We start from the raw sequence: 27,016 nt of genomic DNA, 5'->3' as shown, positions 1-27,016 counted from the left end.
TACTTAGCTCATTAACGTCAAAACAAAAAGTAAAAAAAAAAAAAGGCACGTTTTTTGTTTATGCAAATTAAACTCATCTACTTTTCATTGGAAAGATGGTGCATGTAGTAGGCTTATCCAAAGGTATAGGAAAACCCCCAAGATTTACCTCAGGAAATCCCTAAACTAAGCTATCTCTCTATTGCGATGCATTACCTACCTATCTGTCCCCAGAACAAAGTTGCCCATTGTTGTAATACACAATTATTGTCATAGTTTCTCATCAAACGCATAAAAACTTTGGGACCCATCCCTCATAATTGTGCTAACTTATCTTGCAATTTTTTATGAAAGTAAATCAAACTTTACTAAACAGGGACATTTTAAAGTATTTATTTAAAATTTTGACCAAGTCAATTAGAAATTTTAAGGTTTTGCTACTAATATTATTAAATTGACGGAGATTAGTGTAATTTTTAAAATCTTGACAGTGAAATTGTCAAAAACAACAGGAAGGCTTCTGCAATTTTCCCTTTGAATAATGTTAGTTTTGAAAGAATAAACTGGAGAAGATTATGGGGTTCTTTTCAATGGCTGTGGCTATCCCATTCAATATTTCTCTTTTCTTTTCTTTTCTTTTTCTTTTGCCTTTCTTAACAGGAAAACTCCGTCCAACTAATTCTTAGTGGGTCGTATCGTACGTAACCTATCAATCTTTAATAGCAACTTTTACTAAGCACGACGACGTTTGTTTAGGAAAAAAGCATTACATTGATCCGTCATGGACGATGCCTAAGGTTCGGAGACCGCCCGGAGAAAAACTCCACTGGCTTCTGTTAATGATGTTGTCCTCTCTAAATTAATACAGGTATATAATTTTCGAACGAAACGAAACAGTATCAAGCCTCATCATTTTCCAAGTCTTCTTATCTCACTCACAGCCTCAAACGTGTCAGCCAATACTGCCCCAAAAAAACAAAAATCAAGATTAGTGGAAGTTCATTCATATTCTAAAGCATTACTTCAACGTGGCCGCCATTGCTTACTTTCGTGTGTCTGTCCTACCAACTATAACAATTTCTTACCCCACAAGAAATAAAGAAAAACTAAAATAATTTCGAAAATGCCCAATGATTTGAGGACCGTCTACACCAGGGCTTCAAGTTTTACACGTGTAGAAAAATGTGCCTTTAAATGAAGCATGATAGAATCGTGCATGCATCAAGTAATTAGCTGGTCAACCGTCAACGTCCACTGCTGTGCCATTATCGTTCATTGTGTATTTGGCATTGGGTCTTTGGTCCGGTGATCGCTGCCAAACCTTAATGATGCGGGAGGTCAAGGATTCGACCCTTATCTTTCACAAAAATTTGTTCATAATTTGTGACGGTTTTCAGTGGTTATTTTCGATAAAATTTCTACTCATATCGAGTCCCCTCCCCTTCCCCTTCTCTTTAGATTAGGTTAGATTAAATTATAAAAATTCTATCGTCGCGACAAATAAAAAAAAGAATATTTGGCCTAGCATCCAATGCACTTGAATAAGCAAACAGTAAAATGAAAGTTGAAGGAAACACCCAAAACAAAAACCTTTATACACATGACAAAATGTAAGAACTGCAAGGATCATGCATCTGGACTTGTAGATTATCATGCATTTTGACTTGAGATTAGCTAGGCTAGATATATTGTTGCCCCCTAGAATCTTGCCTCTGGCTGCCGCCGACCCTGCTAGAGGTTCTCGATTACACCGACAAATAAATAATGCTCGTGGAGGAATTTTACCAAGCTCGATCAACGACTGAGCAAAATCAAAAACCATCTCAGGAGAAGGATGTACTTGGAGCTATCTAATGTACAATATATTTTTATGGGTCTGATTCTTGGAATCTTTTTCCTTTAATTTTCCCTGTGTCAAATGAGGAGATTGGAGAATTCTTAACAATTTTTTCAATTTTTAGTAGTTTGAACTGGGATTTTAATCAGGATATTCCTGGAAAAAGTAAACAGTAAAATCAAGAGTTCAAACAGAAAACAAAAAAAAAAAAAAAGACAAGAAAAGAAAAGAAAATGTAGCTGAAGAAACTAATCAGTTGATGGTTTGGTTTGACATTTTCAATTTGTTTATCATGTGATATTATAGCACCAAATAGAAAAGACTTGTAAGGTATTGGAGTGATCGAATTGTGTGCTTATCGTAGAGTTTCTTTTTAGTTCTCATTGCAGATATTTTAACTGCTTGTGTTGACTTCCTGCTCTATCTAATAATATATTATTATTTTAGCTAGAAAAAACAAAGAATTCTGATTTGGGCTTGTATTCGTCACCATATGCATGCAGGCCCAGGAAAAGAAATCCATAATTGCTCGTCTCTCCGACTAATGCATCAGCACATCGGCAACTCCAATTTTTTTTTTTTTTTTTTAATAAAACGGAAGCCAATGTAATTAATAAACTAGTTGGAAACATTTCCAGTACGATTTTCTTTTGCTTGATAAAGAAAACTATATCAATGGTAGAAAATACAAAGAATATGACACAGATATTGTAGAAATATAAACCAAACTAGTGTTATTGGTTAGTTTTATTTTATTGGCCACATGTCATTTCTTTATTGGCTAGTTTCTTTGGCAAGTCAAAAGTTGGTCACATGGGATAAAATCCCATATTGGTAGTACTAATAAGTTGGGCAAGTCTGTAGGATACACAGGTTGTATAAAGCCTTTGCTTTTTGGTTTTTGTACTTGTGTAGCCACAACCTCCTTTGAGTAATAGAAGAAAATTTCTTTCCTTTTGCTTCATATATCAAATTCTTGAGATTGTTCCTGTCCTGTCGGTTTATATGTGTTTATTTATTTGGGTCTTTCAAAGTGGTACCAAAGTTATGGTAGATTGAAATATAGCAAGCTTTAACCCCAATATTATTTGTTTTATTCAAAAACTCAAAATAAATGTGGAGTTTCAATTTTTAACAGAAATAAATGATAACCCATCTCAAGGCATGAAAATTACATCGATATATTGAATCTGCACTTGCCCAAGATGCCAGTGAGGATGATAAGGCGAAAGATAGTTTGGCTTTGTCACAGATTCATCAGGCAATTGACATTTCAATTTTTGAAAAAATTACTACAACTAATACGACAAAAGAGGCTTGGGATATATTGAAGAAAACATACAAAGGGATTGGCAGGGTCCAACAAAATAATTTAATGATGTTGAAGAGAAAATTTGAACTCGTGACGATGGAAAAGTCGGAGTCTATTGAGTCATATTTTTCTTGTTTGTCAGATATTAAAAACGAGATGAAACTGAATCAGTATAACCTTCTTGACATAACATTTGTTGAGAAAATTCTCAATACCCTACCTATGAAATTTGATCATGTGATAGCTGTAATCCAAGAAACGAAATATTTGAAGGATTTGAATATTGAAAATTTGCATGGGTTATTAATTCTGCACGAACAAAGAATTAATTAAAAATTGGAAGATACCCCGGAGAAAAATACAGTAAAAAAGACGTTGCAGGTACAGTTGAATTTGAGAGACAATAATAATGTTATGGAGCAAGGCGAATCCAGTCAAAGGAACAGAGGTGGTTACAATAACAGAAGTGATCGTGACAACAATAATAGAGGCCGAGGAAGTACATCAAATCTTGGATGCGGTAGAGGTAATAATTTCAATTTTGGAGGTGGTTATGGTAGAGGCAGAAGTGGTAATTTTGGTAGAAAAATAATTTTAATCAGAATAATTTTCAAAATAATTTTGGACAAAGAGCTTAATGTTATAATTATGAAAAATTAGGTCATAGACAATTTAAATGTAGATTTGGAGAAAATGAAGACAGAAATTTTCAGGCTAATGTTGTTGACAATCAGGTGCAAGATAATAATAAAAAATCTGAAACTTTATTATTAGCCCATAATGCTGTTGATATGGTTGATAAAAATAAATGATACTTGGATAAGAGTTGTAGTAACCATATGTTTGACAAGAAAGAATTATTTGTTGAGATTGATAAATCTGTCTGTGATGAAGTTGAATTTGGGAATAACACTGTTTTACCAGTGATTGACAAGGAAAAAATTTCTGTTAACTTGAAAAATAGGTCTATTGATTTTATTTTTTATATTTTCTATGTTCCTGGCTATATCAAAATTTGTTGAGTACAGGCTAATTGTTTGAGGAAAAAAAATGATATTTGTATCAGAAATGGTGTTTGTACTATTTTTGATAAAAATATTGGAATGATTACTAGTGTACCAATGACTTCAAATCACTTATTTCCACTGAATTTGAGTAGTGTCAATTTTTCTTATTTGAGTATAATAATAGATAACAGTAATTGGTTGTGGCATATATGATATGGTCATTTGAATTTTGATAATTTAAAATTTTTGACCGATAAAAGAATGGTTGGTGGATTGCCTAGTATTAGAAATTCTGGTAGAATCTGTGATATGTGCGTTTTGAAAAAATAACATAGGAATGCTTTTCAGATTGGCAAATCATGGAGGGTCAGAAGACCATTAGAAATTATTCATTCGGATTTATGAACTGTGGAGGTTCCTTCTAATGGTGGTTGCAAGTATTTTATTACCTTTATTGATAATTTCAATAGAAAAGATTGGGTGTATTTTTTGAAACAAAAATCTGATGCCTATGACATTTTAAAATTTTTAAAACTTTTGTTGAGAGACAAAGTGGATGTCAGATTAAAATTTTGAGAACAGATAGGAATCAAGAATATTTGGTGTGTGATGATTTTTTTTTGAGAAAAATAGGATACAATATCAGTTGACTACCAGGTACACTCCCCAACAAATTGGAGTGGTGGAGAGAAAGAATATGACAGTTATGGATATGGTGAAATGTATATTGAAAGTAAAAAATATGCTAAAATTATTTTGAGCAGATGCAGTTTCTTGTGCAATTTATCTGTTAAGCAGATGTCCTACCAGAAGTATTTCCGAAAAAACTCCTGAAAGAGTTTGGAATGAAAGAAGACCATTTATCGGTCATCTCAGAGTTTTTGGGTGTATTATCTATTCCCATCTTCCTGATCAATTAAGAAAGAAACTTGATGGTAAAAGGGAGAAGTGTGTATTTATTGGTTATAGTGATATCTCTCGAACTTACAGGTTATATAATCTTGTGACAAAAAAAGTGATAGTGAGTAGAGATGTGACTTTTGACGAAAGAACTGTTTGGGATTTGTCTACTGAAAATCTTGAAACAGCAGGGGTGACTCTAAATTATCAGCAAGAGGAGGATAATTATGATATTCAGGTATTATCAGTTGCTGAAGATCCACAAACTGAGTTAAATGGACGTCCCCAACATCGGTGACAGATGTCAGCTCGTCTGCAGGATTATGTTATTACACTAGATGATATTCCTCCTGACGAAGATATTGTTAATTTTGCTTTGTTTGCAGATTGTGACCCAGTTGTGTATGAAGAAGTAGCCAGTGATAATCGTTGGATGAAGGCAATGGAGGAAAATGTTCGTGCAATGGAGAAGAATGACACCTGAGAACTTACTTCTCTTCCAATTGGTAAAAAAGTCATTGGAGTGAAGTGGATGTACAAGACAAAATTTTAATCCAATGGAGAAATTGATAGATACAATGCGAGACTAGTGGTGAAAGGATACAAGCAGAAATTTGGGATTGACTATTTTGAAGTGTTTGCACTCGTTGTGAGGTTTAACACAGTTCGTATAATAATTTCTCTAACTGTTCAAAATAACTGAAAAATTTATCAAATGAATGTCAAGTCAGCTTTCTTGAATCGAGTTCTTAATGAAGAAATGTATGTGAAGCAGCCGGCAGGATTTGTCAATAGAGGTCAGGAAAATAAGGTGTATAGATTGAAGAGAACCTTATATGGATTGAAACAAACTCCAAAAGCGTGGTATACAAGAATTGATTCCTATTTTTGATTCATGATTTTTAGAGGTGTACATATGAGCACACTTTATATATTAAATCTTCTATTCGTGGTGATATTGTTACTGTGTGCTTGTACGTAGATAATCTCATTTTTTAGAGAATAATTCAGAAATGGTAGCAGAATTCAGGAAAGTTATGATTAAATAGTTTGAGATGACATATATGATACTCATGTTATATTTTTTAGGAATTGAAGTCTTTCAGTCTAACAGTAAAATTTTTATATCTTTAAAAAAATATGCAAGTAACATTTTAAAGAAGTTTAAAATGGGTACAGTAAAGTCAATTATGACACCAGTTGAAGAAAAATTGAGATTGATCAAGGAAAGCACTGATGGATATATGAATCCCACCTACTTTAAAAGTCTGATTGGAAGTTTGAGATATTTGACGTCTACAAGACCAGATATCAATTTTGCTATTGGTCTGATTAGCAGGTTCATGAAAAATCCACCTTAGTCACACTTGCAGGTAGCCAAGAGGATTTTGAGATATATTGGAGGTATTCGCAGTGATGGCATTTTTTTTATTCAAGAAATGATCCAGTTGAATTGTTTGACTGCACAGATAGTGATTGGGCAGGTGATACAGTAGAAAGAAAGAGTACTTCAGATTATGCATATTTTATTGGTTCTGATGTGTTTTCCTGGAGTTCGAAGAAGCAACAGGTGATTACATTGTCTACAGCGAAGATGGAATATATTACAGTAGCTAACAGTGCTACTCAAGTTTTGTGGTTACGTCGCATACTTGGTGTCCTACAACACAAATAGGTTGATCCTACGAAAATTTATTGTGATTGTAAGTCAGCAAATGAGTTGTCCAAGAATCCAGTACTCTATTGGCGTAACAAGCATATTGATATCAAATATCACTTCATATGTGGTTTGGTTTGAGAGAGGGAAATTGAAATCGATTATTGCAGAACTGAAGAGCAAGTAACTGACATTTTCACCAAAACATTAAAGACGGATATTTTTGTCAAGTTGAAGAAGATGTTGGGGATGACCAAATTTGAGGAGCTTGATTTAAGGGAGGCAATGTAGAAATATAAACCAAACTAGTATTGATTGGTTAGTTTTATTTTATTGGCCACGTGTCATTTCTTTATTGGGTAGTTTCGTTGGCAAGTCAAAAGTTGGTCACATGGGATTAATTCCATGTAGAAATATAAATTCCATGTAGAATTCCATGTAGTCAAAAGTTGGCAATGTAGAAATATAAACCAAACTAGTATTGATTGGTTAGTTTTATTTTATTGGCCACGTGTCATTTCTTTATTGGCTAGTTTCTTTGGCAAGTCAAAAGTTGGTCACATGGGATAAATTCCCATATTGGTAGTACTAATAAGTTGGGCAAGTCCGTGGGGTACACAGGTTGTATAAAGCCTCTGCTTTTTTATTTTTGTACTTGTGTAGCCACAACCTCCTTTGAATAATAGAAGAAAATTTCTTTTCCTTTGTCTCATATATCAAATTTTTGATATTGTTCCTGTGGATTTATATGTATTTATATGTTTGGGTACTTCAGATATATCTAATTAAAAAAATTATTAAATTTAATAGAGTTGTAAAATAAGAAAGATTACACTATGAATTATAAATCTGACCAATTACACGAGTTACTCTATAAATATTTTTGCATATTTATCCTCTCCGATCTGCTATGCTATCCAACTAGTTCAAGTTTTGAACTAATGTTGAGATTTGACGAAAGAATTCAATTATAGATTTAAAAAACTCTTATATTAACAAAATGCACCAATTTAGCTTCCAGAATCATGATGAACTTGGAAATGCTGGAGAATTCAACCTTATCGATGGTGGCGTTGCTGCAAATAATCCGGTCTGGTACTCGTGTACTTAAATTAGCTAATCTATTATCATAAGTTTCAACAATACCCTACCAATGATGGATTACAGTTTTTGCATCAGAATATGTAACATAATCAGTAGCCCTGAAAAAAATATAACAAATCGGTAATTTATTTCCAGAATGCAGACTGTTGTGGTTACAATATTTGCACTAGAACACATAACACATCAGTTTATTTCATAAGTGCAGACTGTTTAGTGCATACATTACATAGTGGAAAAAATTATTTCATGGTTGGTGAGTGTAGATTAAATCTACCGAAGAAAACTCAATCAATCCGAAATATATGCAAAAAAATTTATAATGCACTTTATAAGACTACAAACCCATTATACTGGGATCGATACAAACAGCTTATAATTGAATAAAATAACCAACCAACGAACAAACAGTAGAAGGAATCAGACTCAACAACTCACATGTAGCGATACTCGAACCCTATATCTGTAAACATTAATTGATATACAAGTTCGACAAATCAATTAAAAGAATAATATGCATTGATTTCTTGGCTGCAGGCCTCAGTTGCCAGAAGCGAAGTAACTAAGCAGATCTTCCATGGAAATCCAGAATTCTTCCCAATTAAGTCCATGGATTGTTGCCGCTTTCTATGATCTCAACAGGCACAGGATCAGCAGAAGTGCAATGCAGCAAAGGCTGCTAAATGGGGAGTATTTGGATGGTCACTTTCCGGACATTCCACTCCCTTGGTGGATGCATTCACCCAAGCCAGTACAGATATGGTTGATTTACACATTTCTGAAGTCTTCCAAGCTCTTCATTCTGACGATAGCTATCTTCGCATTCAGGATGATACACTGATTGGGACGGTATCTTCGGTTGATATAGCTACAAAGAAGAATTCGGATAACTTGGTCATTATAGGTACTGAATTGCTGAGAAAGCCCGTTTCAAGGGTAAATCTGGGGACGGGTCTAGTTGAGACTAGGGGTGCACACCAATCGAGTAGCTTGAATCGAGCTCGTGAGTAGCTTGATTAGCTACTCGACTCGAGATCGATTTTGTTCGATCTCGAGTCGAGCTCAAGTAGCTCGAGTATATGAAACGAGTCGATCTCGAGTAGTTAGGATGATGCAATTTTAGCTCGTCGAGTAGCTCGAGTAGGGGTGCATGATCAAATTGAGCTCCAGTCGAGTACTCGACTCAATATTGAGCTCGTGTTAAGGGCGCAGGATGAAATCGAGTTCGAGGACTCGAGCTCGAATAGCACGCCGAGCTCAATCGAGTCGAGTTCGAGCCTATTTATGTTACTATCGAGTCGAGTTCGATCTTTATTTCTCGAGCTCTGGAGGTCAGCATCGAGTTCGAGCTCGAGTACGTTACTACTCGAGCTCGACTCGGCTCGATTTCACCCCTAGTTGAGACGATAGAAAGTGATGGTACAAATGGGGAAGGTTTGAAAAGGTACGGAGAAAAACTATCTCACGAATAATGTTATTGTACTTTCAGTCATATAATTGAGGCTCCAATTTTCATAAACAGTTTTTTTTTCGCTAAAAATTATTAATTAGTCTAACAAACAATTTTTTTCTCGTGTCCGTATCTCAATTTTTTCATCCTAAAACACTCTCCCCCAGCATTCCTTCCACATTAAATAAATAAATGTATCCAAGCATCATTTATTTTGTTTAAGAATAAAGTGAAGTGCAAATTTCTGTGGATGTCAACTTTCAAGTTTCAGGTTTAAGCTCTCTACTAAATTTTCTCTTGTTATCTGACTTTATTTTCGTTTAATTTAAAATTCAAGAAGATGTGTTTGTTTCTCCTGCAGTTTCACATTGCAAAAATTGTGTTCAGTCTCTAGACACACAAAGTTAGTGTAGACCTCCTGGAAAGATACAAGTAACGAAAATGCTGCCACAAAATGCAGCTATCATAACCAGTATCAGTCTAAGATGAATACTACGAGAATATATAATAATACGATTTACCATTGCAGCAACCCTACATGAGTCGGGCAAGGTCTCTTCCTACAAATAAGAGTCGAACTCTGCGAGTGTTTCTCGGACTGAATATGGATTGTTAAAGTTCCCCTCCTTGATGTAAATTTTCTGGTTCCATATATCTATGAATTTGAAGGAGGTGAATTTTAAAATGATCAAATCTTAACATTTATTTTCTAAATGAATTCAATTTCAATGAACCAAAACCATATCTTAAGATACATATTTTACTAGATTTGAGGTTAAGAACCCAAAGTTAATTTAATGTAAGCCAAAGAAAGGGGCTTTAATTAGCTAGATAATAATTATACCTCTTTAGAGCGTCTTCATTTGTGCCCTTATTTAAAGGTTCAAAAGCACCAGTCTGCAAATTTACCCTGGAAACTGGTTTCTTCAACAATTCCTCACCTACCCTAACGAGATTCTGTAAATTTTCATCCGACGCGATATCCACCGAAGACAACTCGCCAGTAAAGGTGTCATCTTGCATGCATGCATAATTGGATGGACCAAAGCACCTGAAGGTTATGTGCATTTTCCACACGGCGTAATTCTGTTTGTACATGATATAACTTACTTTCAACAACATATAATTTTAGAACAAAATTTTGTGAATCCCACACATGTTATTAAAAACGAGATACAAGATAAGATCTGGACCGTACAATTTTTTTGGCCAAATCTTGACCGTGAACTGCTCAGGACCATCCCTGCCCCAAATCCATAATCGGATATATGGGGAGAAAAAGTCATGAATCGTTTAAAGATCTTCTACTTGTACATGCACGTGGGAAAAAAATAAAATAAATGTCGGCTTCTCTGACTTTTCTCATTTTAATAGGTGTTAGTTATGAGAAAGAAATGAGGAAAATATAATTGACTTGTTTGGACTGCGATTTTCCGTCGGAAAATTACATCGTTTTCCGTGATCACATTTTCCAATTACCTTTTTTTCCTCACATACATCAAATTGTTACAGTAATTTTTTCATGAAAAATCATGGAAAATGCAATCCAAACGCAACCTAAGTCACAGATAGCTACCTGAATTCTTAAATAATTATCTTCTGATTGAAGGGCTTGAAAAACAGTGGAAAGATGAAAATCGACCAAATCACAACTTGCTTGGGTGAATACATCAACAAGGGGAGTTGAACCATCACTTGTGAGCCAACCCACAATGCCCCACTTGGCTGCTTCATCTGCATCGTACCTTCCTCCTCCTTTGGCGGTAGTGGTACCCGTTCCCAGTGATAAAACTATGATGCGATTATATTCAAGTGGTTTCATTGAGAAGACGTCAGAATTTCCCCGGCTAACTTCTTTTGTGACTTGGTTCATAGCAATTAACGCCTGCAAAAATTATTTAAATTAATGGATATTTACAGTAATTAGTGACCAGATTAATGGATCTTGTGCTAAATCAGTGCATTTTTATCGAATTAAATAGCAGCTGAAAGATGAGAATTGATACCGGATTATTGGCGGCGACACCACCATCAATAAGGTTAAATTTTCTAACACAGCCATCAGAATCTTGGACTTCGAAACGATGGGCAGGAAGATAAGTAGGGGCAGCCGAAGTTCCTTTGCATGTGTCTCCGAGAAAGGCATCTAGACTTGGGTGGTGTTTCAGCTGAACCATTTAAGTGTAACAAGAAAATGAGTTTTCATATATAGGAGAAAATGATGGTAAAAAATTGAAAGGTTTGATTAACCAAGAACAACCTCATAGCTGGAGAAGATTGTGGGCTGGATAAATTTGATGTCTCTGGTTGGATTGCTGAATTTTTCAAAAACTAATTTTTCAAAAACTATTAAAATTACCCTAAAAGTTACTCTAAAAAGTAGTCTAAATTTTTTTTAATATTAAAAAAATATTCCAAAATATATTCTAAAAACTCTTCTACTATTAAATATCCCAAAATATTTTCTAAAAATATCCTAAAATATATTATAAAAACTCTGCTATAGTAAAATTTTTTAAAAACACCTCCAAAAACAGTTAATCCAAGTGATAGAGTTTCATGCCACTTGGTCTCCCCGAGACTTTCCTTGAGCAGATCATGGAGATATTTTCCGTCATATTTGGGTCCTGACACTGCTGTAAATATTTTTCAGCTTGATCTAGTAGCGCCACGTGTCTGATCATGACTGGAAATAGAATTAGTTCATTGAAGTAGTTGGAGTAGTGCACTCACACACAATTATATTGGAAAAAAGTATACATAAAAATTCTTTACTTGAATGTACAACCGATACATAGTAGGAGTATATTATGAATGGAAATAGAATTACTAATTTGTAGTGGTTGTGTTAGGATACTTAAAATTATGTTGGAAAACAGTATACAACGAAGTTCTTTTATTGAATGTACACCTAATACTATATATTAATTTTTAGACGGTAATTTACCTTGCTTGGGGAAAGATTTTGGGGCAAGGGTCATCAAGGTAGAAGTCCTTGATCTCTTTGGCGGCAAAAAGACTATATGTTTTCAGACTCGGACCAGACATTGACTCGATCGAGTTATGGGGTCAGGGGTCAATGGATTCAACCGGATTCGATCAGGGTCGAATCGGATGACGTCATAAATATGTCACATATATAATACAAATCATATATAAAAATTCCTCTCATGTTGGTGGTTTACAATGTTATATACATACTAGGTATTCTGCCCTGACGCTATGCGTCAGGTAGGTAGGACCGGTAATAGGAAAACAAGGGAAGGAAAAAACACTGGCCAGAGAAAAGCTAAGAAGAAGAATGAGGAACGGGAAAAACACACCGGGTAAAGAAGGCGAAGAAAAGAAAAAGTAACAGCTCCCAAAACTCTGAAGCGTTACGCACTGGATTCAGCACATAACCAAGAACAGAATGAGAGGAAATTGCTGACCGCCAAAATGTTTCCATCCAAGAGGCCCACGCGGACAGAAGTGAATTTCCATCAAACCATTGCCGTCCAATGCCAAAAGACCAAAATACCCCTCAAGTTCACAAAAATCACAGTATAACCGGCCCACCAAACACAGCTTGCTCAGAAGATCAATTAGGTGAGAAAGTAAAGACATCACCCTACAAAACCAGAGACTGCTGCGGACACTATCCACCGCCTACTCACCAATGCAGCCAAAGCAACTACAATTATACAAGAGATTGGGAAACCAAACACACGTCTGAAGTGAATTATACAAGAGGACCACACCGACAGAAGCGAATTTCCAAGAAAGCTAATTAAACAGCGAATTACTTGAAAAGCAAAAGAAAACTTTTCAAGTCATTTCTGAAGCTACCAACGAAAACTAAAAAGAAGAAGAAAGCTAAAAGAGAAGAAAGGTTCCAGCAAAGCCAACTAAACAGTGAATCACTTCAAAAGCAAAAGAAAATTTTACAAGTCATTTCTGAAGCTGCCAAAGAAAACTAAGAAGAAGAAGATAGCTAAAAGAGAAGAAAGAAAACTACTGACCGCCCACCGCCCACTAGCCAGCAGAAATTATTAACTTCCAAAAGACCAAGCAGAACCGGAGCCCGCATGGCAAGAGACCAAGCCTTGTCTGCATCAACGTGTCGCCAAGCTGCCCCAATAGCATGCAACCAAGAAATCATGCAACCAAGAATCATAAAATTCCAGAAAAACCAATGCCACCCATCAGCAAAAGACCAAAATGCCCCTCAAGCTCACACAAATCACGGCATAACCGGTCCACCAAACACTGTTCACAGCTATTCGTGCTTTATATATGTAAGATTTGATGAGTTTAGATTTAGTCCAAAAGAACTCTATTGAAAAACTTTTAAAAGTTATAGGTAAACAATATAATTTGGAAAATATAATGGGTCAATATTATACTTTATTAAAACAATAAAGGGTCAAAATAAAATTATCTCAAAGTTGTAGGGCATTCAAGGTTAATAAATGCCAAACCTAATAAATGAGTCCTTCTTGTTTCTTCTTGATAGGTTGTATTTTTATCATTAATTTTATGATTATTTTTCTCTTTTATTTTACCAAATATTGCATTAATTGATGGATTCTAATTATATTTGGTAATTTGTGTTGGTGATAGGGATTTGGAATAAAAAGAGATTAAAAACATGAATTTTTTTGTTTTAAAAGAATAAAACTGCATGGCAACCAAAATTTTGGAGTGAAGAATCAGAACACAAGTTAAATTGGCTTTGATCAATTTCTTCTGGTTCACACAAACTTCAGAAACAACCAAACCAAAGTGATTTAATTTCACATTGGAAAAATGTTAAGCATGATTCCAAGGTGTTACGACACCAAGGATGACTGTACTAAACTAATCTCATATTGTAGACTGCTTTATTTTCCTTTGAATGCATCTTCAATTACCCAAAAAAAAAAAAAAAAAAAGGTGTAAGCAACTAAATCAAGTTATAGTCGCAAAACGAGCACTAGAAGCCACATGGACCGTGCTATCTATGTCCAATGGAGATTCACCTTTTCTATTAGCAAACCCTTTTCCAGATAAAATTTTCAAGTTTATTTAGGTATCTGTACTATAGCCTGGAATTGTAGCCAATTCTATACTAAATTTTGGTATATTTGGAACCCTGTACAAGGACAAAAATTAGGTTGTTAGTTTATAAGCGTTTGAGATTCCAGATGCGCCCAGCGCCAAACAAAAGGAATGGGGCCAAAAAAAAAAAATCAAGATTGTCATCCACTAGCTGATATTCACATAAAAATTAGATTAAAAAAAGTCCAAGGAATAGAAAGACAGGATCCAAAATAAATCAAACAGAAATGAAGGCATTTCGGTCAAAAGATGGCGCAATTTCTAATAGCCCCACCAGCTTCAGTTTCCCTTGTTACAATTCACACCTCTAATTTCCGAAAGGTCACAGGTAAAAAGGAGTAGAAAAAGAATCCACGGCTACAGCGGCGGCTTTTGAAAAGATTCAATTGTCGAACGACACAGTTTTGTTAAACTCTTCCCAGTAGCATGTCTTTCAGTTCGTCACTTGTAGTAAGTTTTTCAGCTTTTACGCATTTCACATTTAGTCCCTTAATTTTTTATCTGACTCATATTAGTCCTTCTTTTATGGAACTTTGACACCTTTGGCCTCTTCCGTTGGTGCAAATTATAGCTTGGCATTGACAATACTGGAGTCTTGCTGTTTTAGTATTACATGATAAAAATCATATGAGATTTCAATACAATTAAGTAAATTCACATTATTGAAAACAAGTTGTTTATTAGAAATTAACTCTTATTAGAGTGTAGGGGAATGTTAGATCAGGTGGTAAAATAGGAGGGATTGTATGCAGAAAATCTTTGATTCAAATCCTTACACTTGCCAAAAAAAAAATCTTACTAGAGCGCAGAGCATGAGTTTTACAACTTGACAGTTTCTTCTTGTCTACATTACAAAAAAAAATTAAGATTTAAGAGTTTATCCGCGAAAGGAATAAATTCAAATTTCTCCTCAAATGTTGTTGGTACTATGCATGACCTCCTCTTTTCATCCAACCAATGAGAATACAACACCAATTTTCTATGTATTATTCTTAATTGGCTTAAAGTTGTTTTTCAGTATAGCTAATTCTACGATTTCTTTTTATTATTCATTGCCCATTTTTTTGGAATAATTTCACAAACCTCTCCTCAGATTTGTCTTAGTATCAGTTAGCACCTTATAGTTTCAAAAATCTCTTTTACCTCCCCTGTTAAATTAACAAGACAAGATTTCTCTATCATGGGTAATAAATGGACAATATTACCCTTCTGGAAATCCTTAATTGATTGACTAAAATTTGCACAAAAAAAAAAGAATTTGGAAAGTAAAAATATCAGGACAATAATTAACAAAATTATCATTTGTAATTGTGACTTTTTTTATCTTATAGTAATAAAAGATAGGGAACATCTATCATTACTATTACCTAATACATCAAAAGCACATCAAATGGACATTAGAAGCAAATATAACTTATTTGGATTTCTTTCGCTTTCAAAATCCTAATTGTCGTCTTCTTATTGTAATTAATAATATCAATTTTTTATATTAAATGCTGTTGGTGAATTATAAAGTGTCTTTAATATTAGAACTTGTTATGATTTGCAATAATATCTTCTACTAATTTCCTCTTTAAATTGCTTCTTTTGCCATTGAACTCGTGTTTTTTATTTTGTTATCTTGTTGTCTTTATAATCCTAGAGTTAGATGATTTGTCATTGCAAAGTTATAACATTACTTATTTGCTGCAACTTCTTTTTATTGCACTTACATCTCTTTCAATTTGTCTTTTACTTATTAGGTTTATTTTAATATTTATATAAAGGATAACAAAAAGGTACAAATGAAAATAAATTATTATCTCTCCTTATCTATGAATGTTTTAATGCACAAGGGGTGACAATGTTACAAGACATATCAATCAAGGGGAGGTAAGAGATATTTTGAAAACCATGAGGGTACTAAGTGATATTAAGGCAAACCTCATACATGGGAGGTTTGTGAAATTACCCTTTTTTGTTTGGGAGGTGGGAAGGAGTTTGTAGGGCTTTTCAATTGTCATATCAACTTATGTGACAGCTACTCGAGTAGGATTCATCACTTACACATGCGGAGTGTTAAATAAAAAAAAAAAAAAAAGGGAAAAAGAAAGAATTTGTAAGCTTTAGACAATGCTTTCCCATAAATTGCTACACCCTTTTTTTTTTTTTTTTAAGGAATCAATTGCTACACCTAAAAACCAAAAAAATGAGTACAAAAGAAATTACAGGCTGCAATCATTAACGTCTCAAGGCAGTATGTATTTATTAATGGTTAGGTTCCAAGTCGTAATCGATATATCGGTCCTGGGTGGTTGAATGTCACTCGGGTTATTGTCACATTAATATTGTGATATGAATTCATTCCGAAGCTGTGAGCAAATTAAAAGATTGCCTTTGATCTCCATATTATAAGAGTCTCAGTTGCTGGAATAAAGTTAATGTACATCATTATATATGAACCGAACTTAACCCAAATACAAAACTGCAGCATTGTTAATTTAATTGCTGCAATACCCCATCTGAAATCAATAAATTTATAGCAGATAAGGATAGAAGACGATTTCCCCAGCTGTCACTATAGAGTGACGCTGGTTTTAGTAAATCCCTTTTCATTTATTGGGTTATCATTGATTTAGAGGATAAGTTGATTCCCTTTGTCTTTGACTAAGCCGGATTAGTGAGTCTAAAACGCAACCTCCTTAGTCTTTAGTCTTCATTTATGGTATTAGTCTTTAGTCTTCATTTATGGTTGTTCCCATGTTCAAAAATTTCTCTCGTTGTACGTTGTACAACGAGTGTCACATGTATAGATTATCCTCTTTTCAACATTCGCTAGGACCAAGTTGAAATTGATCGTTGCATATGTCTGTCTTTTGATTTGATGATCATTGGAGACCCGTTAATTTCATAATCAATTATGCAAGTTCATAAAATTTTCCAGGACACCTTGGTAGATTTTGCAACCCTTATCCAACGATCAACTGCAGATATTGTTCATTCAAAGCCATGAAATTTCATCCAACACAAGTTTCACGGATGGCGTCTTACAGCGGGTCTTGATCTCAGCTTCTATGCTATACTCTGTAATAATTTTTTCATGCATTCCAAGCACTAAACATTCAGGCCCTCCTGTGTTCTCATGGATAAGTCTTGACTTGGAATTATCCTGCTCGAAGAATGCAACGTCTGTGTTAAGGATGTCACAGGACAGAAAGTAAACACTGGAGTCAGGACTCTTTCGTTGTTTGGCAATTGCAAGAGTAACATGCTTGATGGTGACTTCAGAAACCCGCCAAACCAGAGAAAAACATAGCTAGATGTCAAGTCACACCAAGATGCCTCTAATGTTCGAAGGAAAAAACATGGGGAGCTCACAGGAGTTGAGTTATAGAAGCAACCTGTACAAGTGATTTTTCAGTTCTTTAGTAGCTGCAGAGTTTAATTCTCCATTAGTTGCAACAGATTCGAGTAATTTCTCTTCTGCTGCAATTTCCGCTTTAACGTAGTACAATTCAAGAATGAGGGAACCGGGAGGATAGCAGGATATAAAGCAATTTGCAAAAAATTTCAACTGTACTGCATGTCCACTGCTAACACAGTTACATTTAGCAGGTCGCTATAACGAACATAACAAGTTAAAGGAAGAAATTTTTGTAACACTGAAGCTGCATTATTGGATTATGAAGACAATACAACAGACAAGGCTGTTTGCACGTAACTTATCAATGTGTCCATTTGTTGTTACTTTCTGTTGTATAATTCTCGCATTGATCCTATACGCAAATGTCAAAGGTCAAGAAATCGAGCCATTGATCACAAAGTTCCATCAATAAAGTTAACAGTCTTTAGTCATCATTTATAGGGATGGCAATGCACCCGCCCCCAGGCAACCGCCCTGCGGGGGGCAATCGGGGCGGGGGTTGGGGCGGGACAGGGGGGAATTTTTTCCCCCCGTTTAGAAACGGGGCGGGGGAGTATACCCCCGCCCCATCCCCCGCCCCGCCACCCGCAAAAAAAAAAGTATATATATATAAATATATATATAATATGTAATTTAATTAGTTATAAACTTATGATAATGATATTATTAGTTAGATGTATTATATAATGTATATTAGTGTATGTAATATAATTGATATTATCAATTATATGAATAATTAGACATGTCTACTAATAGAATTTATTAATTAGTTATACTAAATTTACTAATACATTTATACTAAATTTCTAATTACACTTAATAGAATAACACTTTTTTTAAAAAAAAAAGCACAAACACAATAATGAATTAGTGATTGTATTTGTACCAAAAGTGAAAACTTGACTATTTTAGTTGTATTTATTTCATCATGTTGGATTGTATTCAAATAACTTTTGTTTGATTGTTTTTATGAGTTTCAATTGTAAAATTACAATAAATAATAACTTGATGATGTGTTGATATTTTAATACTTGATTATTTATTAAAATTTAACAATAATAAAATTTTATTAACCCCGCGGGTGCCCCCGCGGGGGAAGCGGGGGGCGGGGCGGGGGGAGTGGGAGGCGGGGGACGGGGCGGGGGTCGGGGGGAATTAATAGGCAACGGGGCGGGTGGTGGGGGAGGGGTCCCCCGCCCCGTTGCCATCCCTAATCATTTATGGTCTTAGTCTTTAGCCTTCATTTATGGTTGTTCCTATGTTCAAAAATTTCTTATCGTTGTACGACGTGTCACATGCATAGATTGTCCTCTTTTCAGCATTCGTTAGAACCAAGTTGAAATTGATAGTTGCATATGTCTGTCTTTTGATTTGATGATCATTGGAGACTCGTTAATTTCATAATCAATTGTGCAAGTCAATAAAAATTTCCAGGACACCTTGGTAGATTTTGTTACCCTTATCCAACGATCAACTGCATATATTGTTCATTCAAAGCCGTGAATTTCATCCAACACATGTTTCACAGACGGCGTCTTACAGCGGGTCTTGATCTCAGCTTCTATGCTATACTCTAATAATTTTTTCATGCATTCCAAACACTAAACATTCAGGCCCTCCTGTGTTCTCATGAAAAAGTCTAGACTTGGAATTATCCGGCTCGAAGAATGCAACGTCTGTGTTAAGGATGTCACAGGACAAAAAGTAAACACTGGAGTCAGGACTCTTTCGTTGTTTAGCAATTACATGAGTAACATTTTTTATGGTCACTTGAGAAACCCGCCGAACCAAAGAAAAACATAGCTAGATGTCAAGTCACACTAAGATGCCTCTAATGTTTGAAGGAAAAAACTAGGGAAGCTCACAGGAATTGAGTTATAGAAGCAACCTGTACAAGTGATTTTTCAGTTCTTTAGTAGCTGCAGAGTTTAATTCTCCATTAGTTGCAACAGATTCGAGTCTTCAGCTACAATTTCTGCTTTAACGTGATACAATTCAAGAATGAGAGAACCGCTATATACAAAATTTGTATTTTAATTGAGTAAGTATTTATTATTGCACAAGTTCGACATCTGTCAATAAATCTCGGTCAAATTTGGCCTTGCCTATGTTGGGAGTATGAAGTTCAAGCTTGACCAATATAATTTGAAAAGAGAAGACTGTTAGAAAATTGGTTTAATTTCTTTTAGTCAAGATCCCTATTTGGTGTGGGAAGTAACTAGTTTCCTAATTGGATTTAATTACTTGAAGTAGTAGTCAAGAAAACTCCTATTTGATTTTGGATTTAGATGTTATTTCCTATTTTGTATAAGTCTAGGAATTAGTATTGGGTTCCAATTGTTATTTGATTTTTTGGCCAAATAATGTTCTTTATAAATAGGTAGATTGACATACTACAAAAAAATACAAAAAAGGAGTGAGATAGTTCTTAGTGGATGAGAGGGTTATATAAGAGTTGTGGTTATCAAGTTGTAATTTTGTGATATTTTTTCTCTCATAGTAAAAACAAGTTTTTCTCTCCGTGGACATAGGCTTGGTGATTAAACCGAACTACGTTAATTCTTGTGCGTTGTTCATCATTTGTGCTAGATATTATTTTCTATTAAATTGTTGGTCTTTTCTTTTTCAAATAGTTGGTCTGATATCCTAACAAGTGGTATCACAGCTCCATTAGGATTTTGGTTAATTATTTGAAATTGAGTGGGTGGTGGTATACCATGGGATTTGGAACTATACAGTTTTCAATTCAACTGTTTAATGAAACTACAAATTTCACTCTTTGGCAAAGAAGACTGAAGGATATTTAATTGAACAAGATTTGACAAAAGCGTTGAATGGAAAGAACAAGAAATCAGAAAACATGAAGAATAATGAGTTTGAGGAGTTGGACGCAAGGTGTGCGAGCACGATTCGACTTTATGTGGCGGACAACATTATAAATAATGTGATAGATGAGGAAGATTCTACAGCAAACCTCTGGAAAAAATTGAAAAAGCTTTATCTGGCTAAACGCTTATCCAATAAGTTGCATCTGAAGCGACAACTTTATACACTAAAGATGGAGAAGGGTGGCAGTCTCATAAATCACATGAATACATTCAATAGAATTTTGGATCAACTCCAAAAGGTTGGCGTAGATATTGAGAAAAAAGATAATGCCCTTTTATTTCGTACGTCAGTCTCTGATTCTTACAATAGTGTCGTGACGATCCTGTTGTATGGGAAGGACATCTTAGAGTTTGAGAAATGTGTTGTCTTCTTTGTTAGATCATGAAAAACAAAGGAAGGCAAACAGTGACGGAGCCAGGATTTTTTTTTTTGGGGGGCCAAAATTGAAATTCCATTCAAAGATGACTAATTCATATATATATATATATATATATATATATATATATATATATATATATATATATATATATATATCAACTCTCATAATATAAACTAAAATTGAAAAAATTTAGGGGGGGCCAATTTTATTTTACACACATATTTACATATTATGAATTAAAATTCTCAAAACTTAGGGGGGGCCATGGCCCCCCTCTGCCCCCCTTGGCTCCGTCATTGAAGGCAAACCAAGATGTAATACAAGAAGTTGCGTTAATTGCTCGAGGTGAAAATAAAAGAGAAAAATAATTTGGAGGTGAATGTAAGGCAGGTGGTCCAAAAGTCAAGAGAAATGGTAGAGTCCAGTGCTTTGGTTGTCATGAATTTGATCATATCGAAAGATATTGCCCTCATCAAAAGCAAAATGATGAGAATGAATATGATGGTGTTGCTGGATATGTATCGAATGGAGATATTCTCACAATCTCCAAGGGTAATAATACTTCTTCTCGTGATGGTTGAATTTTAGATTCTGATTGTGTTTCACATGTTTACTCCAAGTTAGACTATTTTGATACTCTCCAAAGAAAGAAGACAGATTTTGTGTCCTTGGGTGATAGATCTACTTGTGAAGTCAAAGGTGTTGTTAGAAAGGTAAAAATTAAAATGTTGAATGGAGATATTCGTTCTTTGGGTGATGTGACTTATGTCTTAAAGTTACGAAAGAATCTAATTTCTTTGAGCTAGTTAAACTCCAAGAGCTACCATTTTTGGACTGTAGGTGGAGTCTTGAAAATCACACATGACGAGACGGTCTTGTTGATAGGGAAGAAGTATGATAATTTGTACTTTTTGAATACCTTAATGGATTGGGAGCAAAAGAGGATCCAGGAATGCTTTCAAATTATAAATGGTGATGAGAGGAAAGTCCTGCTATGGGAAAGGGTGAATTGAGACCCCTCTCGCGAGTCAATTAGATGTTGGATTTGGTTAGTTACACACGTTCATTTGCCGATTGAATCAATTGAAAACAAAATCGTCTTGATTCGGGTGTGTAGTTAGGCACTAAGATATTTGGTGGAAAAATCCAAATGGAGTTTTTTGGATGATTTACTGTGTTTGCTAAAAGGAATATTCGCCAAAGTGGAGATTTGTTAGGAAATTGATTTAATTTCTTTTAGTCAAGATCCCTATTTAGTGCGGGAAGTAACTAGTTTTCTAATTGGATTTAGTTACTTGAAATAGTAATCAAGGAATCTCCTATTTGATTTAGGATTTAGATGTTATTTCCTATTCTGTATAAATTTAGGAATTAATATTGCATTCCAATTGTTATTTGATTTTTTGGCCAAGTAATGTTCTCTATAAATAGGTAGATTGACATACTACAACAAGACACAATAAAGGAGTGAGAGAGTTCTTAGTGGGTGAGAGAGTTATATAAGAATTGGGGATTGAGAAACAAGTTGTAATCTTGTGATGTTTTTCCTCTCATAATAAGAACAAATTTTTCTTTCTGTGGATGTTGGCTTGGTGATTAAGCCGAACCACATTAATTCTTGTACATTGCTCATCATTCGTGTTAGATTTTTTTTTTATTAAATTGTTGGTCTTTTCTTTTTCAAATAGTTGGTCTAATACCCTAATAAAGACAAATTCATTTTCCATGTAGTTAGGAATATGCAATTACTATAGTCAGTAATATAACCACTAAATCAGTACTGCTCTTTTATAGCAGTTAACAATTGGAATTGTTTATACATTTTGAAAGATGGGCGATATTAATTAGCATAGAAAGTAAAAGAAGATTATTCCTGGTTTTCTGTCGAGGTTGATAGGAAGTAGGAGTAGTTTTTCTATTTCATAATGCTAGATAATCAAAAAGACCGAGAAATAGGCCTAATTTTTTTAGGTGTAAGAGGACATGATACTACCAAGCACATACTTATTCGGCAGTGAAGGTGCAAAAGGACCTTTGTAGGGCATTTTCTGTAGAGGACATCCTGATATCTTGGAGTCCTGAAAAACTAGTTGTACATCCTATATCCTAGTAGGCGTACGTCCAGTGCAGGTCCACCTTATTGCGACGTATTTGTCTTTCGCTGTCTGCAATTTATTTCTGTATCAATCCATCACTCGGAAAAGATTGATCCATCTTGTGTACAAATAGAGTTTGTACATTCATCTGCTAAATTTGTTTGTCATTCGTCTCACCATTTGTTGATTAATTTGCAGTATTACTGAATTTGTTTATAAATATTTCATCATTATGAGCAACTGGAAATGTATAAAAACAAAACAATAAATAAGCTGATTATTCGAATTTCAAAGCACAGATTCTTGAAAACAAATTTCGTTGATACCGGAAGGAAATTCCGATCTCTTCCCCGGAATTGGTACGGACACTGATCGGGGATTTATTTATTTTCCACATACACATACGTAGTCAACATGCAATATGTATATTACTAATATTTAGGCGACGAGTTAACTCAACAGCGTTGAGGATTCAGAGAAGAGAAATTCTTGGACTTGTTCGAATGACGAAGGCGCCTCTCCTCAGAGAGTGCTGCTGCCAACCTACATATTCAAACCAAAAGATCAAAGGGTAGTCGAAGAGCGGATAACTTGAATTAATTCATTGTAAGCAAAAGATCAAAGGGTTTGCACCTTTTGAGAGCCTCCTCATTTGAGCCTCTGTTCACGGGCTCACTAGCACCAGTCTTCAAATTAGTCCTAGAAACTGGTTTCTTCAACAAATTCTCCCCAACTTTGACAAGATTCTCTAAATTTTTCTTTGTGGCAAGATCCACAGAACCCAGGTCTCCAGATAACGTGTCATCCTGAAATATGCATGTACAAGTGTACGCTTATATACTATTTGGAGGACAGAAAAACTATAAATCAGGGCCTTCAAGGTTTGTACTAATACAAGTCATATTGCTTTCTTTTTTACTTCCAATTTTTTTTTCTTAATTATTTTTTCAAGTGTAAGCAAAAAAAGATAACAGAGTACAGCGCAAAGACTTTTACCTGAATTCGCAGATAATTTTCTTGACACTGCATAGTTTGAAAAATAGTGGAAAGATGAAGATCAGCGATATCGCCACTTGCTTGAGTGTATATATCTATTATAGGAGTTGTATTAGCATTTGTCAGCCAAGACAAAAGTCCCCACTTGGCAACATCCTCAGCATCAAACCCTTCCGCTTTTGTAGTACCCGTTCCCAAGGACAGAACAATGAAACGACTATAATCCGATGAACCGACAGAGGCGAAGTCGGGATTTCCTCGACTAATCTCCCTAGTCACTTGGGCCATAGCAACTAAGGTCTGAAGAAAATACAGTCGACAGATATAGAATTGCAGTAATCATGAGGAAAGTAATAATTTTGTAATAAAATAATTAGTGCACGGTTCTCAAATTAACATGGGATAGATGAAGTATAATATCTTACCGGATTGTTGGCCGCCATGCCACCATCGATCATGTGAAATTGTCTTGTGCTGCCATCAGGTTCCTTAGTTTCGAATTTGTGGGCAGGAAGATAAGTAGGAGCAGCCGAAGTTGATATGCATATATCGCTGAGCAAGGCGTCCAAACTTGAAAAGTGCTTCATCTGAGCCATTAAAAACACGAACCATATTAATTTCTGTTGGATGAGATGAAAGTAAACAATAGTCTAACTAAAATAACCAAGGTTTCTTAAATTGGTACGAACTGCATAGCTGGAAAAGATGGTGGGCTGCGATAGTTTGACGTCGAAAGCTGGGATGACAACATTAGTCAATGTATCGTGCATTCTGGTCTGGCCAAGCTTTTCCCGGACCATGCTATGGAGATATTTCCCGTCATACGTGGGTCCTGTCATTGATTTCACCACGCTTTCGATACAACTGAATAGATGACTGGTCATGGACGAAAATCGTGTCAATTAGTACGCATTAAATTATTTGGAATGAAGATGGATCGAGTCTAATTAAGATATGGTAAAAAAAAAAAAAGTCTAATTAAGATATCTACTTTGATTGAGGGAAGATTTTGGGACACTCCTCAAGGTAGAAGTCCTTGATATCTTTCGCAGCATAAAGAGGTCTTTTCTTCTCATTTGGAGCTGTAAGCATGGCAGTCACAAGGCCACCAGTGCTTGTGCCGGCAATCACATCAAAGTAGTCAGCAAGTCTTGCATCCGAACCATCCAATTTCTGCACCGAGGCTTCCAAAAATGAATTATGTACAAAGAGAATTTCTACACCAAGGCCATTCAAGAAATGAATTAGCTAGTACAAAGTGAAATTCAATTTTCCTTTTGGTCCATGGAATAGTCATGCAAATCGAGTCCATGATTGTGTAGTTACGCTACAAAATTTTTTTTTTTAATTTCTTGAGAGTAAAAGATTGGAGAGATTAATTATTTTCAAACCTGAAGCTCAGTCTCCAAATATCCAAGGATTACTCCGGGGATGATTCCTCTGATCCCTCCACCATCAATGCTTAGGATGGTCACACAATTTCCATAAGATTGAGGCTTCAAAGCTGATACGGTGGTTGCCATGATGGATTGTAAGTTAAATACAAAGGAATGGAGAAAAAGAACTCAGAAAATGAAGATTTCAAATACTGAAATGAAGCAAAACAAGGAAGAAAATGAAACCCTTTTTAGATTTGTATATTGTGATTGTTGAAACTTTTGTGTGCTGCATCCATGACGAAGTGGGGGTATTTATAGTGTTTTCCTACTCCATCTTCGAAGTACTTAGCTCATTCACGTCAAAACAAAAAGAAAAAAAAAAGCACGTTTTTTGTTTATGCAAATTAAACTCAACTACTTTTCATTGAAAAGATGGTGCATATAGTAGGCTTATCCAAAGGTATAGGAAAACCCCCAAGATTTACATCAGGAAATACCTAAAACTAAGTTATCTCTCTATTGCGATGCATTACCTACCTATGTATCCCCAGAACAAAGTTGCCTATTGTTGTAATACAATTATTGTCATAGTTTCTCATCAAACGCATAAAAACTTTGGCACCCATCCCTCATAATTGTGCTAACTTATCTTGCAATTTTTTATGAAAGTAAATTAAACTTTACACCAAGGCCAATCAAGAAATGAATTAACACAAAGAGAAATTCGATTTTCTTTTTGGTACATGGAATAGTCGTGCAGGTCGAGTCCATGATTGTGAAGTTACGCTCAAAAAGATTTTCTTTTAATTTCTTGTGAATAAAAGATTGGAGAGATTAATTATTTTCAAACCTGAAGCTCAGTTTCTAAATATCCAAGGATTACTCCAGGGATAATTCCTCTTATCCCTCCACCATCAATGCTAAGGACAGTGATGCAATTTCCGTAAGATTGCGGCTTCAAAGCTTTCACGGTTGTTGCCATGATAGATTGTAAAGTAAATACGAAGGAAGGAGAAAGAGAGCTCAGAAAATGAAGATTTCAACTACTAAAATGAAACAAAACAAGGAAGAAAATGAGACCCTTTTTAGACTTGTACACTGTGATTATCGAAACTTTTGTGTGCTGCATCCATGACGAAGTGTTTTCCAACTCGATCTTCGAAGCACTTAGCTCATTTTTACCCCAGGCAAACACAAAAAGGCCAAAAAAAAAAAGCACGTTTTTTTGTTTGAGCAAAGTAAACTTGACAACTTTTCATTGAAAAGCTGGTGCGAACAGTAGGCTTATACTATGGTAGGAAGTAAAGTGTCTTATTCGGATGGATGGTAGAGTATTTGGGATAATTTTTTGAAAAAATATTGTAACACATTTTTGATATGATATATATGAAATAAAAAGGTGATTGAAAAATGTATTGATAACGCAAATGAATAAATTTTTATTAAAAAAAACACACTGTTCGAACAAACCATTTTAGTTATCTTTTTATAGCTACGCATCACCTACCTATGTATCCCTGGAGAAAAGGACGTAGTACCAGCTTTAACTTAT

At 34.9% G+C, this 27,016-nt stretch overlaps 2 protein-coding genes across 2 annotated transcripts; both read right to left on the bottom strand.

The window, feature by feature from the left end:
- Positions 1-10,710: 10,710 nt before the first annotated feature.
- On the bottom strand, positions 10,711-12,291 carry LOC113714989 (patatin-like protein 2). Its single transcript, XM_072069658.1, has 4 exons — positions 12,191-12,291; positions 11,504-11,615; positions 11,250-11,411; positions 10,711-11,128 (listed from the first exon to the last, which is right to left on the bottom strand). Exons 1-4 carry the CDS (start codon positions 12,289-12,291, stop codon positions 10,742-10,744), a joined length of 762 nt encoding a protein of 253 aa, XP_071925759.1. The 3' UTR covers positions 10,711-10,741.
- An 11,047-nt stretch (positions 12,292-23,338) lies between these two features.
- On the bottom strand, positions 23,339-25,718 carry LOC113713346 (patatin-like protein 2). Its single transcript, XM_027237060.2, has 7 exons — positions 25,477-25,718; positions 25,077-25,258; positions 24,775-24,961; positions 24,511-24,672; positions 24,086-24,385; positions 23,723-23,895; positions 23,339-23,632 (listed from the first exon to the last, which is right to left on the bottom strand). Exons 1-7 carry the CDS (start codon positions 25,606-25,608, stop codon positions 23,545-23,547), a joined length of 1,224 nt encoding a protein of 407 aa, XP_027092861.1. The 5' UTR covers positions 25,609-25,718; the 3' UTR covers positions 23,339-23,544.
- Between the last annotated feature and the right edge of the window lie 1,298 nt (positions 25,719-27,016).

Source organism: Coffea arabica, chromosome 10c, assembly GCF_036785885.1.
Source record: "Coffea arabica cultivar ET-39 chromosome 10c, Coffea Arabica ET-39 HiFi, whole genome shotgun sequence".
Taxonomy (NCBI): Eukaryota; Viridiplantae; Streptophyta; class Magnoliopsida; order Gentianales; family Rubiaceae; genus Coffea; species Coffea arabica.
Note: the sequence above shows the minus strand (reverse complement) of the source record. Positions and strands in the feature narration are given on the sequence as shown.